General features: G+C 44.3%; 1 protein-coding gene across 1 annotated transcript in view; it reads left to right on the top strand.

The window, feature by feature from the left end:
* The first annotated feature begins 201 nt into the window (after positions 1–201).
* Positions 202–22,171, top strand: part of TPH2 (tryptophan hydroxylase 2) — a 109,637-nt gene continuing 87,667 nt past the window's right edge. Inside the window, exons 1-5 of the mRNA XM_061121901.1 lie at positions 202–706; positions 3,153–3,305; positions 16,003–16,186; positions 16,282–16,382; positions 21,134–21,201. Coding sequence (XP_060977884.1) covers positions 389–706; positions 3,153–3,305; positions 16,003–16,186; positions 16,282–16,382; positions 21,134–21,201 — 824 coding nt within the window. The 5' untranslated portion in view covers positions 202–388. The remainder of the gene's footprint in view (positions 707–3,152; positions 3,306–16,002; positions 16,187–16,281; positions 16,383–21,133; positions 21,202–22,171) is intronic.

Raw genomic sequence — 22,171 nt, forward strand, 5'->3', positions numbered from 1 at the left:
CTGTGCATTTTATGAACACCATCACACACACAATTCCACTCACACAGTCATAACACATCAGATCAGAAAAAATTTATTAACATAAAGTAAAATGGCTTAGGGACTCTGCAATACTGATCTTTCTCGAATTATTTTCCTTCTTTTGGAAAACATTGAATTCCTCATTACCTTAAGGGTGAGGTTAGCTTGCCAGTAGCAGGTTTGAGAGATGAGAGCTAAGGTCAGGGGACAGATGTTTTCTTTTACAAATAGCACTCCATTATGTATTGTTCCCCACCACCCACGCCCGAGCAGCTACTCGACCTATGAAACAAACAAAGAGCCCGGGGAACACAGATAACCCCAGCCTTCAGGTTTGTAATCTGACTGTGGCCATCGGCAGCCAGAAATGAGTTTCTTTCTAATCAGCCTTCCATCAGTCCCCAGTCACTCATATAAAGGGCCTGGAAGGGGAAGATTCGCATTGCATTTTCTTCAGCACCAGGGTTCTGGTCAGCGCCCCGAGAGGTCCACCGCCGGCCAGCCCCTCTCACCTCATCGCGGCTGGGCTGCTGCCTTGCTCGTCCCCCTGCTGCAGAGGAAGCAAATTACACCGGGACCCATGCAGCCAGCAATGATGATGTTTTCCAGTAAATACTGGGCAAGAAGAGGGCTTTCCCTGGACTCAGCAGTGCCCGAAGAGCATCAGCTGCTCGCCAGCTCAACAGTGAGTCTTGAGTAGCGGGCACTCTCTAGAGGAGGGTTTTCCAGGTCGGGGACAGCCTCATCCTTGCCGCTGGGACACCTACTCTAAACACACACCCTTAATTCCTTCCTCATCTGTCTAACCTGCCTCCCTGCTGCCTCTCTCCACCCTTCTTTCTCTCTCCATAAAGTAAAGCAGGTGTCCTGATCTCTACGGGGCACAACTTTCTTTCCTCAAAGTTTTTGAGTTGAAGTAAGGAAGTTCCCGAATGTTAAGAATGAGAAGTTGTATGAAATAATGTCTTACATCAACAACCAAAATGAGTGTGCAGAATTTTTGAGAGGATCGTTTATTATGAGTTGGAACAGGGAGAAGAAATTAAATGGATTTCTGTGGTTCCTGCAAGACTGTTGTGTCTTCTGTACCCTCTTCCATCTACAAAACCTGGTCTTTAAACACAAAGTAATATTTTCTGTTTTTGTCTATAGATGCTGTTTTTTGGAATAAGAGAAAGATCAGATTCCTTTCAAAAGTTTTCCTGTGTTCCTCATTACTTCATTATTTTTCAGTTTAACTGATGGGGTAATGAAAGCAATACACCACTTGTTTCAATATTTAAGGCAGTTTTATTAAAAAAAAGTAAATAAAAAAGTAACATTTTGCAGGATTTAGAGCCTGATACGGGGTAATAATCATAGGATTTGATAAAGAAGACAGTGAATGAAAAATGTATTCAGATTTCTAGTTATTAAAAATATTAAATGATATTTCATTACTATACTACCAGAGTTAATCAACCAATTACAATTCAATGTGTATTATAGAAAAATCTGTTTTAGTATCATAGCTCTGACTATGTGCCAGAGGGTTGTATTGTACTGGTATATTATTACTCCTAAAAATGTTGAAAAGTAATCAGGGCAAGTTTTGAAGAACTGTTTAAATCAATTTGCAAAAATGAGTCTAAAACATAAATAAGTTTTCTAACATTTAAATGTTAGAAATGAATATTTGAATGAGATATTACAATGAAGAATTCTGAAGCCACAGTGACCTTCTGGGAGGAAAACAAGGAAAACTCAAAGTTATGGTTAATGTGTAATAACCCTTTCATATAGAAAATACTACTTAAATATATAAGATCTGTGGCAGATGTTGAGAGCACTACAACATTCGAGCTTTTAATGATGGAACATACTGTCAAATGCCAATGCCCGCATAAACTTCTTTTGTCCCTCAAGTCGTAAATTATAAAATGTTTATTTCTGTGATATGTAAATCTAGTGAGTGAGGCAATAGTAATATGTGAAAATAAAGCCAGTAGGGAAGTGAGAGGAAGAAAATAACAAAGAACTGTTCACTGGGTTCCATATCAAATGTGCATGTTTCAGTTTCATGAGCAAGTAATAGATGGGTATGACTGCACTATATCACTGTCTGCCAGGGAGAACATTCTATTTGCCCAGTTCTTCATCTGCATATAAAGAACATGGAAAGGTACACTCCGGTTTGCATTCTGCTGAGTAAGTTTCCAGCTTTTTAATTGTGTATTTCTGACAATATGATCCAAGTTTCTGGAATCTGTCATTTTTGTCTTTAGCCAATAAGACCAACAGTCATTACTTAGTTACGTATTATTATGGTATCTTGGTTGGCCAATGAAGTGCTAATATTTTTCAATTTCTCAGATTCTACTCTTGGCTCCTAATGATGAGCTAGTCTCTTTGTTTCTTGATTTCTTTTTACCCTGCTCTTTCTTCCTGCCTTCCTTTCTCTCTCCCTCCCTCCCTCCTCTCCTTCATCTTTCTTTCTTTTCTTCAGTTTTTTCATGTAGCTGAATTTTTATGGCCACTTTTCATATATCTGCTGACACAGGTGGCCTTCATTAAATGCACTCCTATGTGCTAAACTTCTGCAGATAGACTCACATTGACCATGTGGATCTAACTGCACAAAGTAAGGTGGTCAATTTTAGTGCATGTCCTGACATATTTCAGAACAAAATTAATATTTTGTTTTTAAGATTAATTGAAAAATTATTTTGAAAAATATGTTTAGTAATTAACATAGCTTAATTTTATGTTTACTAATTAATATATCTTTGATATAATTCAACTAGGCTAACAGATCAAACTTCATGCTGTAAAATCTGTTAGAAAGAAGGGAGTTATTCACACAAGAGACTTTATGATGGTCAGGTTTTTGTTGCTATTAAAATGAAACAAATATGATTTCCCTTTAATTTCAACCACTGGATGATACCTTTGAGCATTTCAAAATAGTGTCCGTGAGTAAATTAGACCAGTACTTATGATCGATAGTTATAAGTGACTTGGCAACTTCTCCTTGAGTTTGTATGCTTGCTAAGGGTTCCAGCATATGAATGGAATGTCTGAAAAAGAATCTGGTTACAGAGAACTCTGGAATCCTAACTAATACTTTCGTGTGTGTTTCTACCTTTTTAAAGCTAAATAAAACTAACTCTGGCAAAAATGATGATAAAAAAGGCAACAAGGGAAGCAGCAAAAATGACACTGCTACTGAGAGTGGCAAGACGGCAGTTGTATTCTCCTTGAAAAATGAAGTTGGTGGATTGGTCAAAGCACTGAAACTCTTCCAGGTGAATGTAAAAATGTCATTATCTAATTTTAAAACTGTCTGTGTGCTGGTCTACAAACCTGTCATCTGTTATGAAATATCACTGAATCCATTTCTAGATAATGTGTTGAAAGGTTCAAAGAGACCAAACTTCATGACACTCTATAAGAGGGGTTAGTCTGTCAAACAATAAAATAAACATTCGTGGAAATCATGGTTTATTAACTTAGAGTCAGCCGATTCATAATTCTGCATACTGTTGTCAGGTGAGGAAGTAAGTAATTTGAAAGTGTGAGCCTCACACCCGGGAAATGTAAACACAAAAGAAGCCAAAGAAGATATCTTTAAATATCAAGAGCTTGCAGCCTGATTCAGTTTGTTCACGTTTGAATCATGCATATGTCCTAGAGCACATTGATGGCATAAAATGAGATGTGTTAGTATAGGCACTCGTTATTCTGTTGTAGGAAGGGGGACCCCCTTCCAAGGCCCGAAGTTGGGCTCTTGTCTAACACTTGGAAAAGAATTGTCCGAGGAGACACATGCTGACAAAGCAAGAGATTTTATTGGGAAGGGCACCCAGGTGGAGAGCAGGAGGGTAAGGGAACCCAGGAGAACTGCTCTGCCGCAGTCTTGGGTTTTATGGTGATGGGATTAGTTTCTGGGTGGTCTTTGGCCAATCATTCTAATTCAGAGTCTTTCCTGGTGGTGCACGCATCGCTCAGCCAAGGTGGATGCTAGCAAGAGGGATTCTGGGAAGTGGACGGACAGGTAGTGTCTCCTCTCGACCTTTCCCAAACTCTTCCGGCTGGTGGTGGCTTATTAGTTCCATATTCCTTATCAGGATCTCCTGCCATAAAACAACTCATGCAAATGGTTACTATGGTGCCTGGCCAGGGTGGGAGGTTTCAATCAGTGTGCTTCCCCTAACAACTCGTACCTGAGAGACTTTATACTCAAGATGCTGTTTGGGAATTGGGGCGGAGGTCTCTTTTTTTTGTAACTTCTTCCTGCTGTGCCTGGGCGTAGGCCTGCCTAGCAGAGCAGAAGTCTCTCTCTACCTGATCTAAGTTGGGGTGTTCTATATTTGAAACCAGCTCCCACCCTTGTAGTAACATCAATTTGGCCTGGAACTGCTGGAGTCTGCTGGAGATAAACTTTGTAAGGAGTTGGAGTATACAGGGGCCAAATAGGAGGCCTAATAGGATAGTTATCACTGGACCCATGAATGGTAGGAGCCAAGAAGGGAAAGAAGGAGAACTCCATACACCTGTTGAACTTAAATCTCGGATCTTTGTAGCCTGTTCCAAAAGCCCCTTGATATCTTCTTGGACCTGCCCAGACTGATTATAATAAAAACAGGATTTTTCCTTTAGATATAGACAAGTGCCTCCCTGTCCTGCAGTCAATAAGTCTAGGGCCTGACGATTTTGTAGGACCATTGTGGCTAGGGAGTCTAACTGGGATTGTAGGCATTGGAGGGTCCTCACTGTTTTTTCTATGGATACAGCAGTGTCGGTAGAAAGCTGCTGAAATTTATGTAAAGAAGTTCCCCCCATGGCAACTCTTGTTAAACCAGCAGTCAGTCCTAATGCCAGGAAAATAGGGGTAAGTATTACTGCACGACGTATCCTCTGGTTGGTATATACTGGTAGAGGCAAGGAGGTATTACTCCAGGCCAGATCTATGTGGGGCGTAACATACCCTAGGGAGCAAGTTCCTGACCAAAAAGGTGGTAGGGATAAATAAGCTTTATCTCCACATATGAAATAGACACCATGACTAGGTTTAAGTTGGGCAGCAAAATGGGTTTGCCAAAGAGGAACAGGATTTTCATCTGCCTTACAACTGGAACATGGCATAATGGAACATAATGGGGCAGTCCTTTAGCAGCTGGGAGGAGACTGTCACTCCACTTGCTGCAAAACCGGCAGCAGTGAGGGCATTTAGGAATGGATTTAAGTGTTGTGAGGCATCCTGGGTTTTGTCCTCAAGGTAGAGAGTATTTCGTTTGGGCTCCCACCATAGGGTTAGGTTTTTAGGGGTGGGTACCCCTACAAGGGAATAACAGGGGTCAGAGTTGCCCGTCCGGTTTAGAAACCAGGACGAATGGGTGTGGTTCTTTGGTCGTCCAGAACAGAACATGGATTTTCGAGACTGGTTAATGGCATCTGAGGAGAGCCTCATGTTCGGGGATAGGTATAGTGTGTCGGTTCTGCCAGAACCTCTAGTTCCCAAACTTTGGGCTAAATCGTAATACCCTAGTGAAATTTCTAGGTCCCGGTTTTTCCCATCAGTTTCAACAGTGAACATCACCCCACATTGTGAGTCGTCTAGATTTCCCACTGACACCCCTGTTAGGGAGTGGCTTTTTAGACAGATAGAGAAGGTCACTTGGGGGATGTTAGTCAAGAGAGAAAATAAGGGCTCAGGTGGGATTGCAGATGTCATAGAGGGGGTAAATAGAGACAGTTGTTGCTGGTTCCAAGGCATGAAGTTTTTTTCCCCTTTTTCCCAAAAGGCCATATTACGACCAGATGGGGTGTGCTGAGTAACAGCCCGTAGCTCGGCTGGAGGGTGGGCCATTGATACCCTGGGATAGGTTGGACATATCCCCAACTTCTGCCATTAATGCAGATCCAGCACGGGCTGGTTAGGTTGAGTTGAGAAGCAGTGTGGTTTGCAAGTGTATATGCCTCGTTTAGGGGGAGATCAATAGCCATACAGGGAGATATGATTAGAAAGAGGAAGAACATCATATGATGCATTTTACTTATCTGAGGGAGAGTTGATGGGGTTGCGCTTGAACAAGAGCCTGAGATCTTTAACAGATTCACAGAAATAGCTGTCCTCTGGCTTTGGAGTCTCAGTTTCTGTCTCCCCCTCCTGTAGGCCATAGGGTTCTATTCTAGAATTGTGGGCCCAGGCAGATAGACCCTTCACTTTTACAGCAGTTGAAGTCACTGGAACAACCTGATATGGCCCTGTCCATTTCTCGGACAGCTGGTTTGGACTCCCTTTTTCTTGCCGGGTCTTTACTAATACTTGATCCCCTGGCTCTACCTGGGGATTTTTCAAGTCTCCCTGTGGTTTAGGGAGGATCTGTTCTCCATACCATTGGAGTTCCTGTTGAAACCTTCCCAGGTCAATTATATGTTTTAAAAGTGTATTGGCATCCTCATCAAAAAACAAATCAGAGGTTAAGAAGGGACGCCCATACATCATTTCATAAGGACTTAACAGTAGTGGCCGTTTGGGGGATGTCCGTACCCTCATGAGGGCCATGGGTAGCATATGTGTCCACTTATTATGTGTTTCTTGGCATAGCTGAGCCAGAGCCCTTTTAAGAGTCTGGTTGGCTCTCTCTACCCTTCCTGAAGCTTGAGGCCTCCAGGATGAGCGGAGCTGGTATTTTATGCCTAAGCATGCGGCTAGCTTCTGAGATATCGTGGCTGTAAATGAGGGCCCATTGTCACTCTGAAGTGACCGAGGCAGCCCAAACCTAGGCACTATCTCCTTCAGCAGAGCTTTACAGACATCTGTAGCTCTCTCTGTCTTAGTAGGGAACGCTTCAATCCATCCTGTGAATGTGTCAATAAAGACTAGCAAATAAGAAAACCCTTGGGTCTTTGGCATGGCTGTAAAATCTACTTGCCAGTCCTCTCCTGGGTATGATCCCCGATGTTGGACAGGTTTAATTAGGGGAGGTGGCAAGGGTCTGGTTTTTGGATTATTTCTTAGACAGGTATCAAAATTCTGTGTGACCTGTCTAACAACCTTAGCTAACTGGGGATGGTAGAGAATAGGCTTAAGCAAGATTTCTAGATCATCTCTTCCAAAATGGGTGCTCTTATGTAAGGAGTTAGTAATTTTCCAAACCTGAGAATCAGGGAGTATTATTTGGGCCTGATCAGTCTGAAACCACCCATGTGACCCAATCTCCCAGCCCCGCTCAGCATATCGGGAATGTTCCTCTGGGGTATAATCTGGAGTCAGGGTTTCCTTGGGGAAAAGGGGGCAGATAGCAGTGGCAGGGGTAGCTTCCCTGGCAGCTGGTCTTGCCTCCTGATCAGCTCTCCTATTTCCCTGGGCCTCTTCTTCTTGCCCCTTTTGGTGACCCTTGCAGTGGATGACGGCTAATTTTGCAGGAAGTTTGACTGCCTCCAGGAGCCTGAGAATGAGCTCTTTGTGTTTAATAGGAGAGCTGCGGGCACTGAGCATCCCTCTTTCTTTCCAAATTGCTGCATGGGCATGCAGAATGAGGAAAGCATACTTAGAGTCCGTATACACATTAATCCTCTTTCCTTCTCCTAACTCCAAAGCTCTTGTCAGGGCAAAAAGTTCAGCTTTCTGGGCTGAGGTGTCTGGGGGAAGAGACCCACTTTCCTTAGTTTCTTCTAGGCTCACTACAGCATATCCTGCTTTCCTCTCTCCTTTTTCTACAAAACTGCTGCCATCTGTGTACCAATTTTCCTCTGGGTCAGATAAAGGTGTCTCTGATAGGTCCGGGGGAGAAGAGTATAACTCGTCTATGATTTCTCTGCATTGGTGATCCAGAGGGGAAGTAGAGGGATCTGGCAGTAAGGTTGCTGGATTTAAAGTCTGGCAGACCCTCAACTTTATTTCTGGAGTGTCAAGGAGGAGGGCTTGGTATTGGGTGATCCTTCCCCCTGTCATCCACCTGTCCCCTTTAGTTTCCAAGACTGCTTGCACCTGGTGAGGCGTATACACTGTGGTGGGCTGACCCAGGGTCAGCTTAGATGCCTCCTTAACCATAAGAGCGGTGGCTGCTACTGCCCGGAGGCAAGTGGGCCACCCTCTGGCCACCTCATCTAGTTATTTTGAGAGATAAGCCACGGGTTGTAATACGGGCCCCATCATCTGCCCTGACATCCCAAGAGCAGTTCCTATCCTTTCAGAAACATAGAGTCTAAAAGGCTTCTCCAGGTTTGAGAGGCCTAAAGCTGGGGCTGTAGTGATGGACTCTTTTAGGGCATTAAAGGCGACCTTGCAGGTCTCATGCCAGTTGAGTGGCTCTTTTTCTTTCCCCCTTAACCTTTCATATAGGGGTCTGGCCAGGTTGCCATAATTAGGAATTCAGACCCTGCAAAACCCGGTCATTCCTAAAAATCCCCTAAGCTGTTTTTTTTGTTTCTGGGTACGGGGTATTTAAGATGAGGGATTTCCCCTCGGGGTCAAGAATTCTTTTTCTTTCCGTAATTATAAATCCAAGGTATTTTACTTGGGTTAAGCTAATCTGAGCCTTCTTGGGGGATACTCCATAACCCTTTTCATATAGGAAATTTAGAGTTTTAATAGTGTCCATTTGAGAGCTGGTAAAATCTGGACTAGCTGTGAGCAAGCCTTCCACATACTGTATTAGACTACTGTTCGTTAAAGTTAATTCCCTTAGTTCTCTCCCCTAGGAAGTCCCAAAGATATGAGGGCTATCCCTAACCCTTGTGGTAGTCGAGTCCAGCAGAGTTGTATGGGCTCTCTTGTTTCCAAGTCCCGCCACTCAAAAGCAAAGAGCTTTTGGGATTCAGGATGGAGAGGAATGCAAAAGAAAGCATCTTTAAGATCCAAGACTGAGAAGTACTTGGCATTTCCTGGGACTTGGGATAGGAGGGTATACGGGTTTGGGACTATGGGGTGGATGGGAACCACAGCTTCATTAACAGCTCTTAGATCCTGGACGAATCGATAAAGTCCATCTGGTTTTTTAACGGGCAAGATTGGAGTATTGCAGGGGGACTCACAGCTGATTAGAATTCCAGTATCTTGGTATTTGTTAACTAATGGTCTAAGACCCTCAAGAGCTTCTGGTTTTAAGGGATATTGTCTTTTCCAGGGGTAGGGAGCATTTGGCCTCAGAGAAATCTTTACCGGTGGAACATTTATGGCTAAACCAGGGCTGGAGACATCCTACACCTGGGGATCGACCTCATCTAGGAAAGGGACAGACTCTTCCTTTTCTACCTCTGACTGTAAATATTCAGACACTAGGCAAAGAAAATTATCGACTCCTACCTTTCCCCAAGTCACTCTGGTTTGGAGGCGGCAAAGAAGGTCTCTCCCCAGTAGGGGAGCAGGGCAACCAGGGATGTATAAGAAGGGGTGGGTTCCTTGCCAATTTCCCACCTTATAATGGAGGGGCTTAGTAAAATTCCGGCTTTGGGGTTTTCCATCTACCCCATCACCATTTTAGCCTGGGAGTCTAAAGGTCCTAATTGGAAAGGAAGAACGGAGAAGGCAGTCCCCGTGTCTAAAAGAAAGTTCACATCTTTACCTTTTATTTGTAGAGTCACCCAAGGGCCAAGAGGAGTGATCTGGATCTCACCATTTGCGGGGGTTTTTCGAGCCGCTGGGCACCTTCAATCCCGGTCGCCCAGAACTAACACAGAGGGAGCAGGTGTAGGGGTCGCCATACGCCTTCCCTTAGGGCGATATGGACACTCCCTTTTCCAATGCCCATCCTCTCTGCAGTAGGCACACTGGGTGTGGCTCAGCCGCGGTGGACTGTTAGGATCTTTTTTTTTCTTTGCTCTCCCCGGGACTCTCGCATAGTGGCAGGATGAATCAAGACCAGGATTTTAGCCTGTTGTTGGGCCAAGGCCTGGGTCTGCCTCTGTATTCTCCTATCTTTTTTTTTAATTATTATTTATTTATTTATTTTTTCAGTGGGTTTTTGTCATACATTGACATGAATCAGCAATAGATTTACATGTATTCCGCATCCCGATCCCCCCTCCCACCTCCCTCTCCACCCGATTCCTCTGGGTCCTCCCAGTGCACCAGGCCCGAGCACTTGTCTCATGCATTCCACCTGGGCTGGTGACCTCTTTCACCATAGATAGTATACATGCTGTTCTTTCGCAACATGCCACCCTCACCTTCTCCCACATAGTTCAAAAGTCTGTTCTGTACTTCTGTGTCTCTTTTTCTGTTTTGGACTTCTTTTTGCTCCCTTCTTGCTTCCTCCTCCCGGTCTCTGTTCAAAAACACCCTATTTGCCTCCTCCACCAAATCGGAAATTGGGGTCTCTGGTCCTTTCCCTAGTTTTTGTAATTTTCTCCTCATGTCTGGGGCTGCCTGGGTCATGAAGAAATGGGCCAACAGGGCTCGTCCCTCCATACTTGTTAAATCTGTCTTGGTAAAGTTTTTGAAGGCTTCTGTGAGTCTGTCCAAAAAAAAAAGAGCTGGATTTTCATTTTTTTCCTGTGTAACCTCTTTTATCTTATTATAATTAACAACCTTTCGCACACCCTGGGTCATTCCCTGTAGTAGGCAAGTAATGAGGTATCTTAAGGATTCCTTTTTTGCCCTTGTACTAGGATCCCAGTCTGGCTCTGTTGAGGGAATTGTCTCTTCGGCAGGGGCCAGACTGACATCTACCCGCTGTCTTTCATCAGCCACTTTTCTAGCCTGATCTAGGATTTGAGCTTTTTCCTCATCATTACAACACCGGGTGAGGATGACCATTATATCCCTCCAGGTGAGGGAGGAGTTAAGGCCAAGATGCTCAAATTCATCCTTAAATTTTTTGGGGTTCTCGGAATATGAACCCAATTGTTCCTTGCATTGGGTAATGTCTTGCATAGAGAACGGAACATGAACGTGCATAGTTCCCCCCTCCCCATCTGGTACCTCTCTTAGGGGGCAGATTTTGTCTGAGGATGACCTTTTTTTCTGTAGAGGACAAAGCTTACTTCCTGATCGTAACCCCACGGGGGAGGGGACATATGGAGGAGGAGCCGAGGCGACTGGGAGTGACTCCCCTTCTGATCCCATGACTTTCGGGCCCAGCCTCCTGACTTCCAGGCTTGTCTGACCCTCCCTTCCTCGTGGCCTCTCTGCTGAAGCAGGGGAGGTCAAGAGAAGGTCAAGGGGATCTTCTGTTTCAGACCTTGTTAAAAGGATTTTGGAAGAGCATTTATCAAAGTCCTCGAGCTTATATTTTCCCTTTTTTTCAGAATCCTGGTAGAGGGTCATAAAGGCCTGGACATAGGGAACTTCCTTGTATTTACCCTCACGTTTGTAGTATAGACTGAGCTGTAAAATGGTGTTGTGTCTAAGTGATCCTGACTGGGGCCATTTTCCCCCTCCCCCCAGGGAGTAAGTAGGCCAGTATTGAGTACAGTATTTGATAAGTTTTTTCTTTTTTTAACCCTCCCAGTTGGTATCCCTCCCAGTTGGCCAAAAGACAACCGAGCGGGGTGTCTAGAGGGAAGCTAGGCTTATTTCTCATTTTAGCGATGGTATAGCTTATATCTCGTTCCCAAGGGACCAGTATTGGGGCTGATGTCTCTATATCTGACTCTAGAGAGATTGTAAGCTCTCTCCTGGTCCCAAAGGGCCTGATTGTATAAGCGCCAAAGGAAATGTTCGGTAGTAAGCACAATCAACGGGGCTGTAGGGCTGGTCCCAAAAGGTAAATTAACCCCTAGGGATGTATCTAGGGTGTTAATTTTCACCCAAGACCAGGTGCGACTATACTGAACCCCGTCAATCACTTCCACGTGGAAGCACTCAGCCAAATGCTCAAGTAAATGGCTGAATTTATAGAAACAGGGCACCCGGTGGAGGGCTTCTAACGCCCGATCGTCTCCCCAAGAACAGAAAGCACAGTTGATGGGGAGCAGAGGGCGTAGCCTCTCTGAAAATCTCTTACAAAGACCCAGAACTTCAGGTCAAGTATTGACAGACAGAGTAAGCGGAAATAACTTGGGTTTTCAAAGAGAGGGAAGAGGGCCAGGTTGAGAGAAAAGGAGTGGGAAGAAACAGAAGGTCTAGGAGTGGGGGAGAGAGAGAGAAAAAGGGGTGGCCTTACAGACGTCTCCTGCCACCTGCAGACACCCAGGCGTTACGGGGCTTTTCCCTGGGCTTCCAGAGAAGGGAGGACTGGAACTCGGCCCTACCAAACCAGAATTCGAGTTCTCTGCCAAGAGGAGGTGATCAGTCTCCAATCCTCAGCTTAAGCTGAGGCCCTTCGACCAGGTTCCTGCGTCCAGGACCGGGGGACTAGAAAAATAGGACAGGTTGAAAAGAGGGGTGAGAAAAGAGGGGTCAACAAAATCTCTTGTTCCTTACCCGGTTGGGGCACCCTGGCCAGTTGTCTGCGTCACGAGGAGACCAGGGACAAACGAGTCCCAGTTGCGGCCGCTGGGTCAGATCCGTCGGCAGGCGAGCTGGTCCTGGAGTACCCCGAGCGGTCTGGATGTCAGCCCCAGTAGAAATGGGGGTGTCCCTTCGTGGTCGCCAGTTGTTGTATGAAGGGGGACCCCCTTCCAGGGCCCGAAGTTGGGCTCTTGTCTAACACTTGGAAAAGAATTGTCCGAGGAGACACATGCTGACAAAGCAAGAGATTTTATTGGGAAGGGCACCCACGTGGAGAGCAGGAGGTAAGGGAACCCAGGAGAACTGCTCTGCCGCAGTCTTGGGTTTTATGGTGATGGGATTAGTTTCTGGGTGGTCTTTGGCCAATCATTCTAATTCAGAGTCTTTCCTGGTGGTGCACGCATCGCTCAGCCAAGATGGATGCTAGCAAGAGGGATTCTGGGAAGTGGACGGACAGGTAGTGTCTCCTCTCGACCTTTCCCGAACTCTTCTGGCTGGTGGTGGCTTATTAGTTCCATATTCCTTATCAGGATCTCCTGTCATAAAACAACTCATGCAAATGGTTACTATGGTGCCTGGCCAGGGTGGGCGGTTTCAATCAGTGTGCTTCCCCTAACAATTCCTCTAAGACTCTTTGTTTCAAGAACCTAATGTGTCTTTTGTAAAGATGAGTCATTCTCCTTTTTTTTTTTTTTTTTAAAGATGAGTCATTCTCCTTATATAGGACCTAGGACTGTGTGCATGCTAAGTTGCCTCAGTTGTGTCCAACTCTTTGCAACCCTATGGACTGTAGCCCACCAGGCTCCTCTGTCCATGGGATTCTCCAGGCAAGAATACTGGAGTGGGTTGCCATGCCCTTTTCCAGGGGAATCCTCCCAACCCAGGGGTTGAACCCACTTCTCTTACATCTCCTGCATTGGCAGGCAAGTTGTTTACCACTAGCGCCACCTGGGAAGCCTGGGAGCTAGGGCTAGCTTTCTCTAGAAATATAGTCATCCAAATGGGTGGTTTGAAACCTTAAGAAAGAGTGTAGTTGAGGGGAAGGTTATAAAAACCCAGAAAAACTCTTGACTTCTTGCCAGGGTACCCCTGATGGCTTCCCTGTCCTTCAGGAAATGCCTCTGTTACCAGTGGGTTTTGTTTGGGGGCAGTGGCCATGATTAGAGCTGTCACAGGGGCCTAGCACTGTATGGTGCCTTGGGTTCCTGGTGCCATGGAAAGACTGAATTGCAGTCAGAGGTTTCAGACCCGTGTTCTCTTGGCTCGGCTAATCACTAGCTGCTTCCTAGATTCAATAGCTCCATTTGTAAAATAGCAGTAATAATTCCTACCTAACAAGGTTGTTGTGCTGAAATAACAGGAGTGTAAGCGCTTTGTAAAGTGTGCAGACGTGAGGCATTACTGTGATGCCTCTTTGATGACCATAGAGGGGGAATTAGCAGCCTGATTTGGCAAATATTTCCTTGTTCTCTTCTGACCTTCAAGAAAGGATCAGGTACCATAAACAGTGGTAATGGAAGTTTGGGGAACTATTTTATACATAATGATATCATCCACTGCTGTCTCCATACAGTACCCAAAGGCAGGCCAATTCAACTAGACCGCTGGGTGCAGCGGAAAAACCCCTGGAGACAGACTCATCAGTTCTGAGTTTTCACTTGGCCATCAGCTGGTGATGGGGTCTTAGTTATATCACTTAACCCATCTGAACCCCAGTTTTCTTGTTTAAAAATATCCACTCTGCTTCAACCAAAGTCCACACACACAGTGACCCAGTTGTGTGAAGACGCTTGAACTTTGAACCTAATGTCAATCTTACCTTTATTACCTCCCAATTTAGAAAATATGGCATTATTGCAAAACTTATTAAAAACATAAATAGAACAATTAGCAGCCTGGTCACAGGATGAGTTTCTTTATACAGAGAAGGATGCTGTGCTTTCATCCTGGTCTGGTACTGGAAATTGCCTCTCCTGCTGCTGTGCTGAAAGGTCTGAGGCCTGCCAGATTGTACTTGGAGTTATGCTGATAATCAGAGGATACTGTGGACTGATGGGGAGGGATCTGCTTGTCTGGGGGTGGTCAGGATGGAGAGGAGAACTTAGTCTTCAGTTACCTGAGGACAAAGAAAGACTACGTCCCTGGGGGGAATTTAAACCTGAGACTTGAGTATGAAATTGCTGCCCTGCTTTGAACATCTTATTGTAAGGAGATTTTACTCATGAAATCCATCATGATAGTTGTGTTATAGCCACGCATTCCGGGAAGCAAACTCACTCAGAAGGACAATGCAGATAGTGGAGTGCAGTTTATTACACCGGCGGGCCCAAGGCAGAGTCTCCTCTTAGCCAAGGACCCCGACCAGCATTTGCGAAAATCTTTTATACCCCATGTGTACGTGTCCAAACCCACCACCCCAATTCCCTTGAGACTTACATAAACAAAGGTAGGGTAAATACAACTACAATAACCGCATAATTCACGTGTTATGTGTTCAAACAGTCAATAATCAATAAGCCCGCAGTTACATTCCAAACAGTTAATAATCAATAAGCTTGTGGTCACGTTCCAACCAGTTAATAATCGATAAGCCTGTGATTACATCCTGATAGATACGGAAAAAGTTTATGACCTGTCCGGAGTCAGGGGTGATTATGGTATGTTTCCTCTTAGGCAATGAGTAACCTGGATGTGATCTTCAAGATTCCCCTGTCCGGAGGGGGTCTTATCCTTCCATTGTCATTTCCACAGGCACTAAGCAGAGAGTTCAGAGTCCACTGGAGAGGCAGCCAAGCACGATCAGCACAGATATGACTGAGATGGAGTCCTGGCCCTATGAATTCCTTCTTCAGTTGCAGCAACACATTCTTGGGTGAAGTTAGTTAGCCTGGAGGTTGCTGAAAGAGAATAGTTCCTAAGTGGTTCCATTAGGGAGCCTTCTTTTATTTCCTTGCCTATGGAGACCCTTCGTTGGCTACTTTTCTTGCTTCCTTCCGCCACCCCACCCCCTAAAATGTGGGCTGCTCTTCGGTTAGTGTGTCCCAAATTTCGGTCATTTTCGTATCACCTTCCCTGTTTCTGCCTTATTTGCCTGCTGTTCATACTATTAATTATTTCTTCTACAATTATCTTAAGTTTTATTTCAAAAAGAAATGTTTTATTACCATAAAATCAAGAATTTGAGTTATAAGATTTTGGGGAAAATATATTAAAAAAATCAACCTGACAGTATGATATATGACAATATGATAAACTAAATTCCCCCCAAATAATCGTGCATACCACCAGTGGGATGTGGACTCCTCTAGGAAATGATAATCTTCATAATTATTATACATTTTTCGGGGCTTTTATATACCATAATGTCCTTCCTTGTTGAAAAAGAGACAGGAAAACCTACACACAGTTACTATTCTTATTAATAGAGACAATGGTTGGAAAACATTTCCGTGTTTTAGTCAACCAAACAGTGAGATAATTGTCTTTTCCTCTTTCGTGGGCACTTGGCACCTTTTTGCTTACATGTTAAACAAGGCCAGTCCATGGCATCTCTTTTATTGTTCCCTGGAGCTGATTTAGATATGTTGTTTATACTTTCACAGGAAAAACATGTCAACATGATTCACATTGAGTCCCGGAAATCCCGGCGGCGAAGTTCGGAAGTTGAAATCTTTGTGGACTGTGAGTGTGGCAAAACGGAATTCAATGAGCTCATTCAGTCGCTGAAATTTCAAACCACGATTGTGACGCTGAATCCGCCAGAGAACATTTGGACGGAGGAAGAAGGCAAGGCCAGTTTTTGTTTGTTGGGTGATTTTGCAAGCTGACGCGTGTTGCAAAGGGGAAAGCTAATATTTTTGAACCTGCCCTGTTTCCAGCAGAGTTGGAGGACGTGCCCTGGTTTCCCCGGAAGATCTCGGAGTTAGATAGGTGCTCTCACCGAGTCCTCATGTATGGTTCAGAACTGGATGCCGACCACCCAGTAAGTGCCCAGTCAAATCCATCCCACATGCGCTCTTCAAGCATATGGCAGAGTGCCATATTCTGTGCCAGGATGCTTTATCATAGAGCAATTTATTATTTATTCCCTGTAACTTAGAGCAGACTCTTAAATGATAAGGCTTTTCTGTACGTATGAGTTGGCTGGAAGCAGGTTAGAGGGATGGTAGTTCCACCTTGCTTTTATTTTTAAAAGGGTTGGATGAAAGAGGAGGAGAGTATAAACCTTGGAGAACGTTTCTGTAGAATTAGACAACCTGAAATATACTTGCAGATGGTGGCCCTTGGAAGAAAGGAGGAGCTGAAATTGATCACCTCTTTGGGAAATAAGGGAGGACTGGGTGTTGTGCAACTCAGTGAGAGAGTAGAACTCTCCTTGTTATTTTCCTGGACTGGAAGTAGTTAGGAGCAGAGCAGTGTGGTGGACTTCAGTCTCAATGGAAAGGCAGAGGGTGATAGAATCAGACCATGAAGGAAGACGCATCTCTCCTTCCTGAATCTATTTACCGCCATCTCAGCTCTACAGCTGTAAAAATGACCACCTTTAAAGAAATATGATATGTAGTAAGCATTTCCATTATTTCCTCTCTTCCCCTTTACATCAGTTTTTATTTAACGCAGGAGACCTGAAACTTCTTTATGGTCAGAATGAAGTACAGTTAGTAGTCTGGGAGAAGCAAGCAATGTACTCCTTCGTTACAAAAGATTTTCCCCCAGTGCCCTGTGTCTAAAAGTGGTGGATTAAAGGGTGAAACCCGAGCAGATTGGTCATACTTATAGAGCCTTTTGTGGACTGAGGGTAATGGTTTTCAGATATCCATCTTATTTAAATGGAGGAAGTCTGGAAATCTTACAGACTGTGCAGAGGCTCTCTCAGTGTGGTCCTGGGCCAGCTGCCTTGGTATCACCCAGGGGCTTGTCTCACTAAGCCCCCACTCGAGCGTGAGAACCACTGCTTTAAAGGAGACCAGGACACCTTCAGCAAGAGCGAGCTATTCAGTCAAACCAGTCTTTTGGCATAAAATACAAATTCAGACCAATTCATAGGATACCATTTAGTGGTCAGACAAACCTAATTCAATTCCATGATTCAAAAAACTGAGTTCGCTCAAAGACACATTCTGTTACCTTTGCCAGTATAGCTTAAAAATTCAGAGTAATTCACAGTAGTTCACATGAAAGGTTCCTGAACTTTACAGAAATACTTAAAAGTGTCTTTAAGAATCATCCGTTTGTTTATCTTCCCCTTCTCACCTCAGAGGAGTCAGGATTAGCACAGAAGCTGATCTAAGATCTTAGCAGGAGCAGGATGGCTCAGACACCAGCTGTTAATTTCAGGATGACCTTGGGCAAGTCCCCCTACTTCTGCAGCTCAGATTCTTTACATCAAATGTGGGCATAAAATGCTTATTGAGCTCAAAGGGGCGTTTGAAAGGCCTAGTTAATAAAACAACTGGAAAGCATTTTGGCAAGAGTAAATGCTTAATTCTGGGAAAGGAAATGCTGTATTAAATCATGCAGATCAATGCCTGGACAGTAAAGGAGTTTTTTGCTAACCTCTTATTTCCAAATGCTCCCCTTAGTCTAGTTTGGAAATTACTCACGTTGGAGAAAGGGGGTCAGAACAACCACAGGAACCACTGACCTTGCTGTGAAAAAATTTATTCTAATATCCAGCATAAATTTTTCTATGCTTAATTTTGTTCCATCATTCCTAATTGTACCCGTCTTATGATACCTTCTCTTATTTTCTATGCAGCCACTTGAAATAATTGCAAGTACTTAGCAGTTTCCTACCTGACTCATCATTTTTTACCACATATATTTCTTTTATATAAGCACACCAAATATTCGTTATGCAAAATTTAATATTGGTAAGTTGGTGTTTTTAAAATTATTATTTGATGAGGATAGATAAAAGTTTCTAAGGAATTTTTGTGCCTGGGAATAATTTCAGTCCCAAGGCAGGGATTATTATGTTAGGATCACGTTCTTGTGCTGAGATAGCTCACAGGGGGCTTGGAATATGAGTCATGCTGCTGAGGTTCTCAAGAAAGGGTTAAATATGTAGGTGAGTCCATCTCAAACATTAAAGGACATACAAATCATGTAGATCTTTTCAAAATGCAGGTGGAGGTCCTGAGATTCTGCCTTTCTAGGGAGCTCCCGGTTGAGGCATACACTGGTGGTCCAGGGACCACACTTTGAATAGCCAGGATCTAGACTGCAAGGGTCTTTCAAAGTGGGATTCAAGGTCCCCTGCATAAGGCTCTCATTAAAATTGCAGTACCTTGGGGCTCATCTGAAGCCTACTGAATCAGAACTTCCAGGGATGGAGCCTGGAATCTGCCTTTAAATGGATTTACCAGAGAGTCCAGTGAGCGCTAAAGTTTGAGAGCTTGTGAGCCTAACTCGGTGATTCTCGGCCTTCGCTTTCCATTTAGATAATCTCTGGGAAATTAGAAAAATATACTAATGCCAGCATCTCCTGTCAGTGTGCTTGCATCAAAACCTCTGGGAATGCGTCCAGGTTTGGAGTATTATTTAAAAGCTTGGCGGATGATACCAGTGTTCTGCCAGGGTTGACCGATTTGGGATAGCTGTGCTCGCCAAAGTACATTCAGCTGAGCACTTTTGGGTGCTGGTTGGGTCTTCAGTGCCCCTTGATTTAAGTTGAGAGAGGAAGGGTCGTGTCTAGCAGACATTCTCTAAGTGCTTGTGTTGCCAGATTTAGCAAATACAAGTACAGGATGCCCAGTTACATTTTCATTTCATATAAACAATAACATTTTTTTAGTATAAGTAATGTCCCAAATATTGCCTGAGTGTCTTGTATTTTATCTGGTAACCTTATCCCTGGCATCAATTTAGAATGGATGGCCAGGGAATTCTGTTTCTCTGTAATCACTAGAGTAGCTAGCATCTCTGTTCTATTTTGCTAGTTCACGCACGTTTCAACGCTGGAATTTCTGGTTCGCCCATAACACTTGTGTAATTACCACCAGGCTAGGCTGATGAGCCATGATGAGTAAATCATTCTCTTGTGTGCCTGGAAAAGGTGCAGGTGTTTGCCAAGCAGACAGTCAAGATTCTTTGGGAAGCCCAGCAGATTATGATGTGGTTGCCATGGTGTCTGGTTTGGCAGGAATCAGGGAACAGATGCTCAGATTTTCACATCACTCTTTTCCTTTTGTCGCGGCCTGCTTTCTCTTTGAGTATTAAGGGTGCTTGGCATTCTTCAGTTTTAGCATCCCAGGTTGTTGGGTGTGACTAGTGAGTGTTGAAATCCGCATTTTCTAGCATGACCACTTCTACCTCTGTGGCATAAGACATTTTTCTTAGGTCACAGACCCATTTGTAAAGGTGGTCACACATTTTGTAAATGTAATCACAAATTTTGTATATAGACATTTGAAGGCTCTGTCAGCCTGCTTTTGGACTCCAGTTTAAAGACCCCCAGTTCATAGCAGAAAAGAGAGTGCTGGCCTTGAGGGTGGGCTCCCTTCCCTTCTGCAGGGCCTTTGGGTGAGCTCAGGGCACTCCCTGTCTCCCTCTGTTCCTGACCTCTTGTCATTCCTGAGAGAAAGGCTCTTGGCAGTGGACATTCTTTGTTTCTGTTCGGCATTCAGTCCTGTGAAGATTTCTGACCTCAAGGCCAGTTCTCCTTCAGCCGGAAGAGAGAGGAAAATGAGCTAAGGTTTCCCTTGAACGTGTCTGAGTGGATGCCGATTGAGCGGTGATGGCTCAGGGCTTCGTGGGCCTGTCCCGGTTCTCCTCCCGGAGCCCTGATCCCACAGCCTGTCTTCTTGCCCGACCTTCTTTCTCAGAGTGGCCCTCCCATCTTGGTTTATCCCTCAGGGTTCCAGGGGCTGCAGAGGTAAGAAGTTAAATTGAAACGGTACCATCTGGGCTTCCAGCTGTTTGAAGAAACACCCCTGGAAAGAACCGATTGTCTGAAAGTACCTGAAAGAAAGGAAAATTGAAAGTCTGTTGACAAGAGCAGAGACTCGTGAATAAACCAGGAAGTCCTCTTGGAAGGACTCCATTTGATAGGAGAATGACAGACGGGATGGTTAATTTCCCAAGTGCATGATGCTGGGTAAAATCTTGAACTTGGCTGAAAACTAGTCAGAATTATAGGAACTCAGAGGGAAATGGAGCTAGCTTGCTATCCTGTGTCTGGATCCCTTGTAATCGATTTTGCTTTATGTGGCTATACTCATAACATACAGCAAAACCTCTTTAATTCATCCTAATTTGGGATTTTGATGAGTATTCTGAGTGATAGAATTTTAATGCATGAACATTTACTGGTTATTTGCACAAAGCAATTAAATTTAGGTTAACTCACTGAATAGCCATGTTAAAGGGATCTGTTTTATTGAACAGATAAGATTAATTTGTAATTAAGATCAGTTACATGTAAATGATACTTAAAAACCAAAGGATATTGTTCACAACATCAATTTGCTTAACTAAGCCATTCTGCTTACTTATGGAGAGGTTAACTTTAGTCTGAATTCCCACGCATCCCAAATTAGGATAGCCCAAATTTAATGAGGTTTTACTGTAAGTACAATTTGCTTCCGCCTGTATCATCAAGGTGGTCATCCAAGGGAAAAAATTACATTTGAATTGGACCCTCAATAAACATCACAGCAATTTTCTTTTAGGTCTTCTGTAACTAACTTTTTTGGCAGTCTGTTAAATAACTTCATTTCTTTTCTGTTTAAGGGATTTAAAGACAATGTCTATCGACAGAGAAGGAAGTATTTTGTGGATGTCGCCATGGGCTACAAATAGTAAGTACCTGTGTGACTCTGTCCTGTGACTTGTTGTTGCTGGATTAGGTAAATCACATGCTGGGTTAAACAGACCTGTCTTCTCGTCCCTTTTAACTTTTGCAGAAAGCAGACATGAACCATTTTATACACTCACCAATGCTGTAGGCTTTAAATGCCAACACGGATGTTTGACATGTGGGTATAATTGCAAAATAATGAGTGCTGTGGGCGGACGCCAAGTGCTACATTTTCACCATGGTACTCAGAGATCAACTAAGGCAAGGAGCCATTTCTGTACACTCTGCAGGGCCTGGGAAATGTGTTTTAATTTTACTTTTGACTTGACATTTTAGTTAACTCCCTTCCACGTCCAGCTTCCCAGGTGAAAGTAGAGGATTCCACAGGAATGACGAAAAGGCTCATGTAAGCAGCCATCACAGAAAAGAAATGTGGTTGTTTTATAGGAAAAGGAAACTTCCTGTAAACTGGAGGGTTTTTAAAAAATTTTTTTATTTATTATTTGGCTGCACGAGGTCTTAGTTGCAGCACGTGGGACCTTCAGTCTTCATAGCCATGTGCGGACCAGGGATCTTTAGTTGTGGTATGTGGGATCTGCTTCCGTGACCGGGGATCTAACCCAGGCTCTCTGCCGTGGGATCACAGTCTTAGCCGCTGGAGCATCAGGGACGTCCCTAAACTGGAAGTTTCATCCCCAGTCGGGGATTAGGCTTGAGGTGAAACTGGCGCGCCTCGGGACTGGGCCAAGCGGCAGGGGCAGGAGGTCTGTGACTGGCAGCAGAGGCCACACCCGGAGAGCTGGAGTGGACGTCAGCACCTGCCTCTTCTGCTCACGCCGATGAACATCGCGTCCGGACCGTCACAGCGCTGCCGCATCTTTCCTCTGGTGTTCGCTCAGCTCCATGCGTCTTCTGACCAGAAAGAACACACTGTAAACCCGTGCCTGGCGGGAACGCGTCTTTCTTCCTCT

Source organism: Dama dama, chromosome 3 (genome assembly GCF_033118175.1).
Source record: "Dama dama isolate Ldn47 chromosome 3, ASM3311817v1, whole genome shotgun sequence".
Taxonomy (NCBI): Eukaryota; Metazoa; Chordata; class Mammalia; order Artiodactyla; family Cervidae; genus Dama; species Dama dama.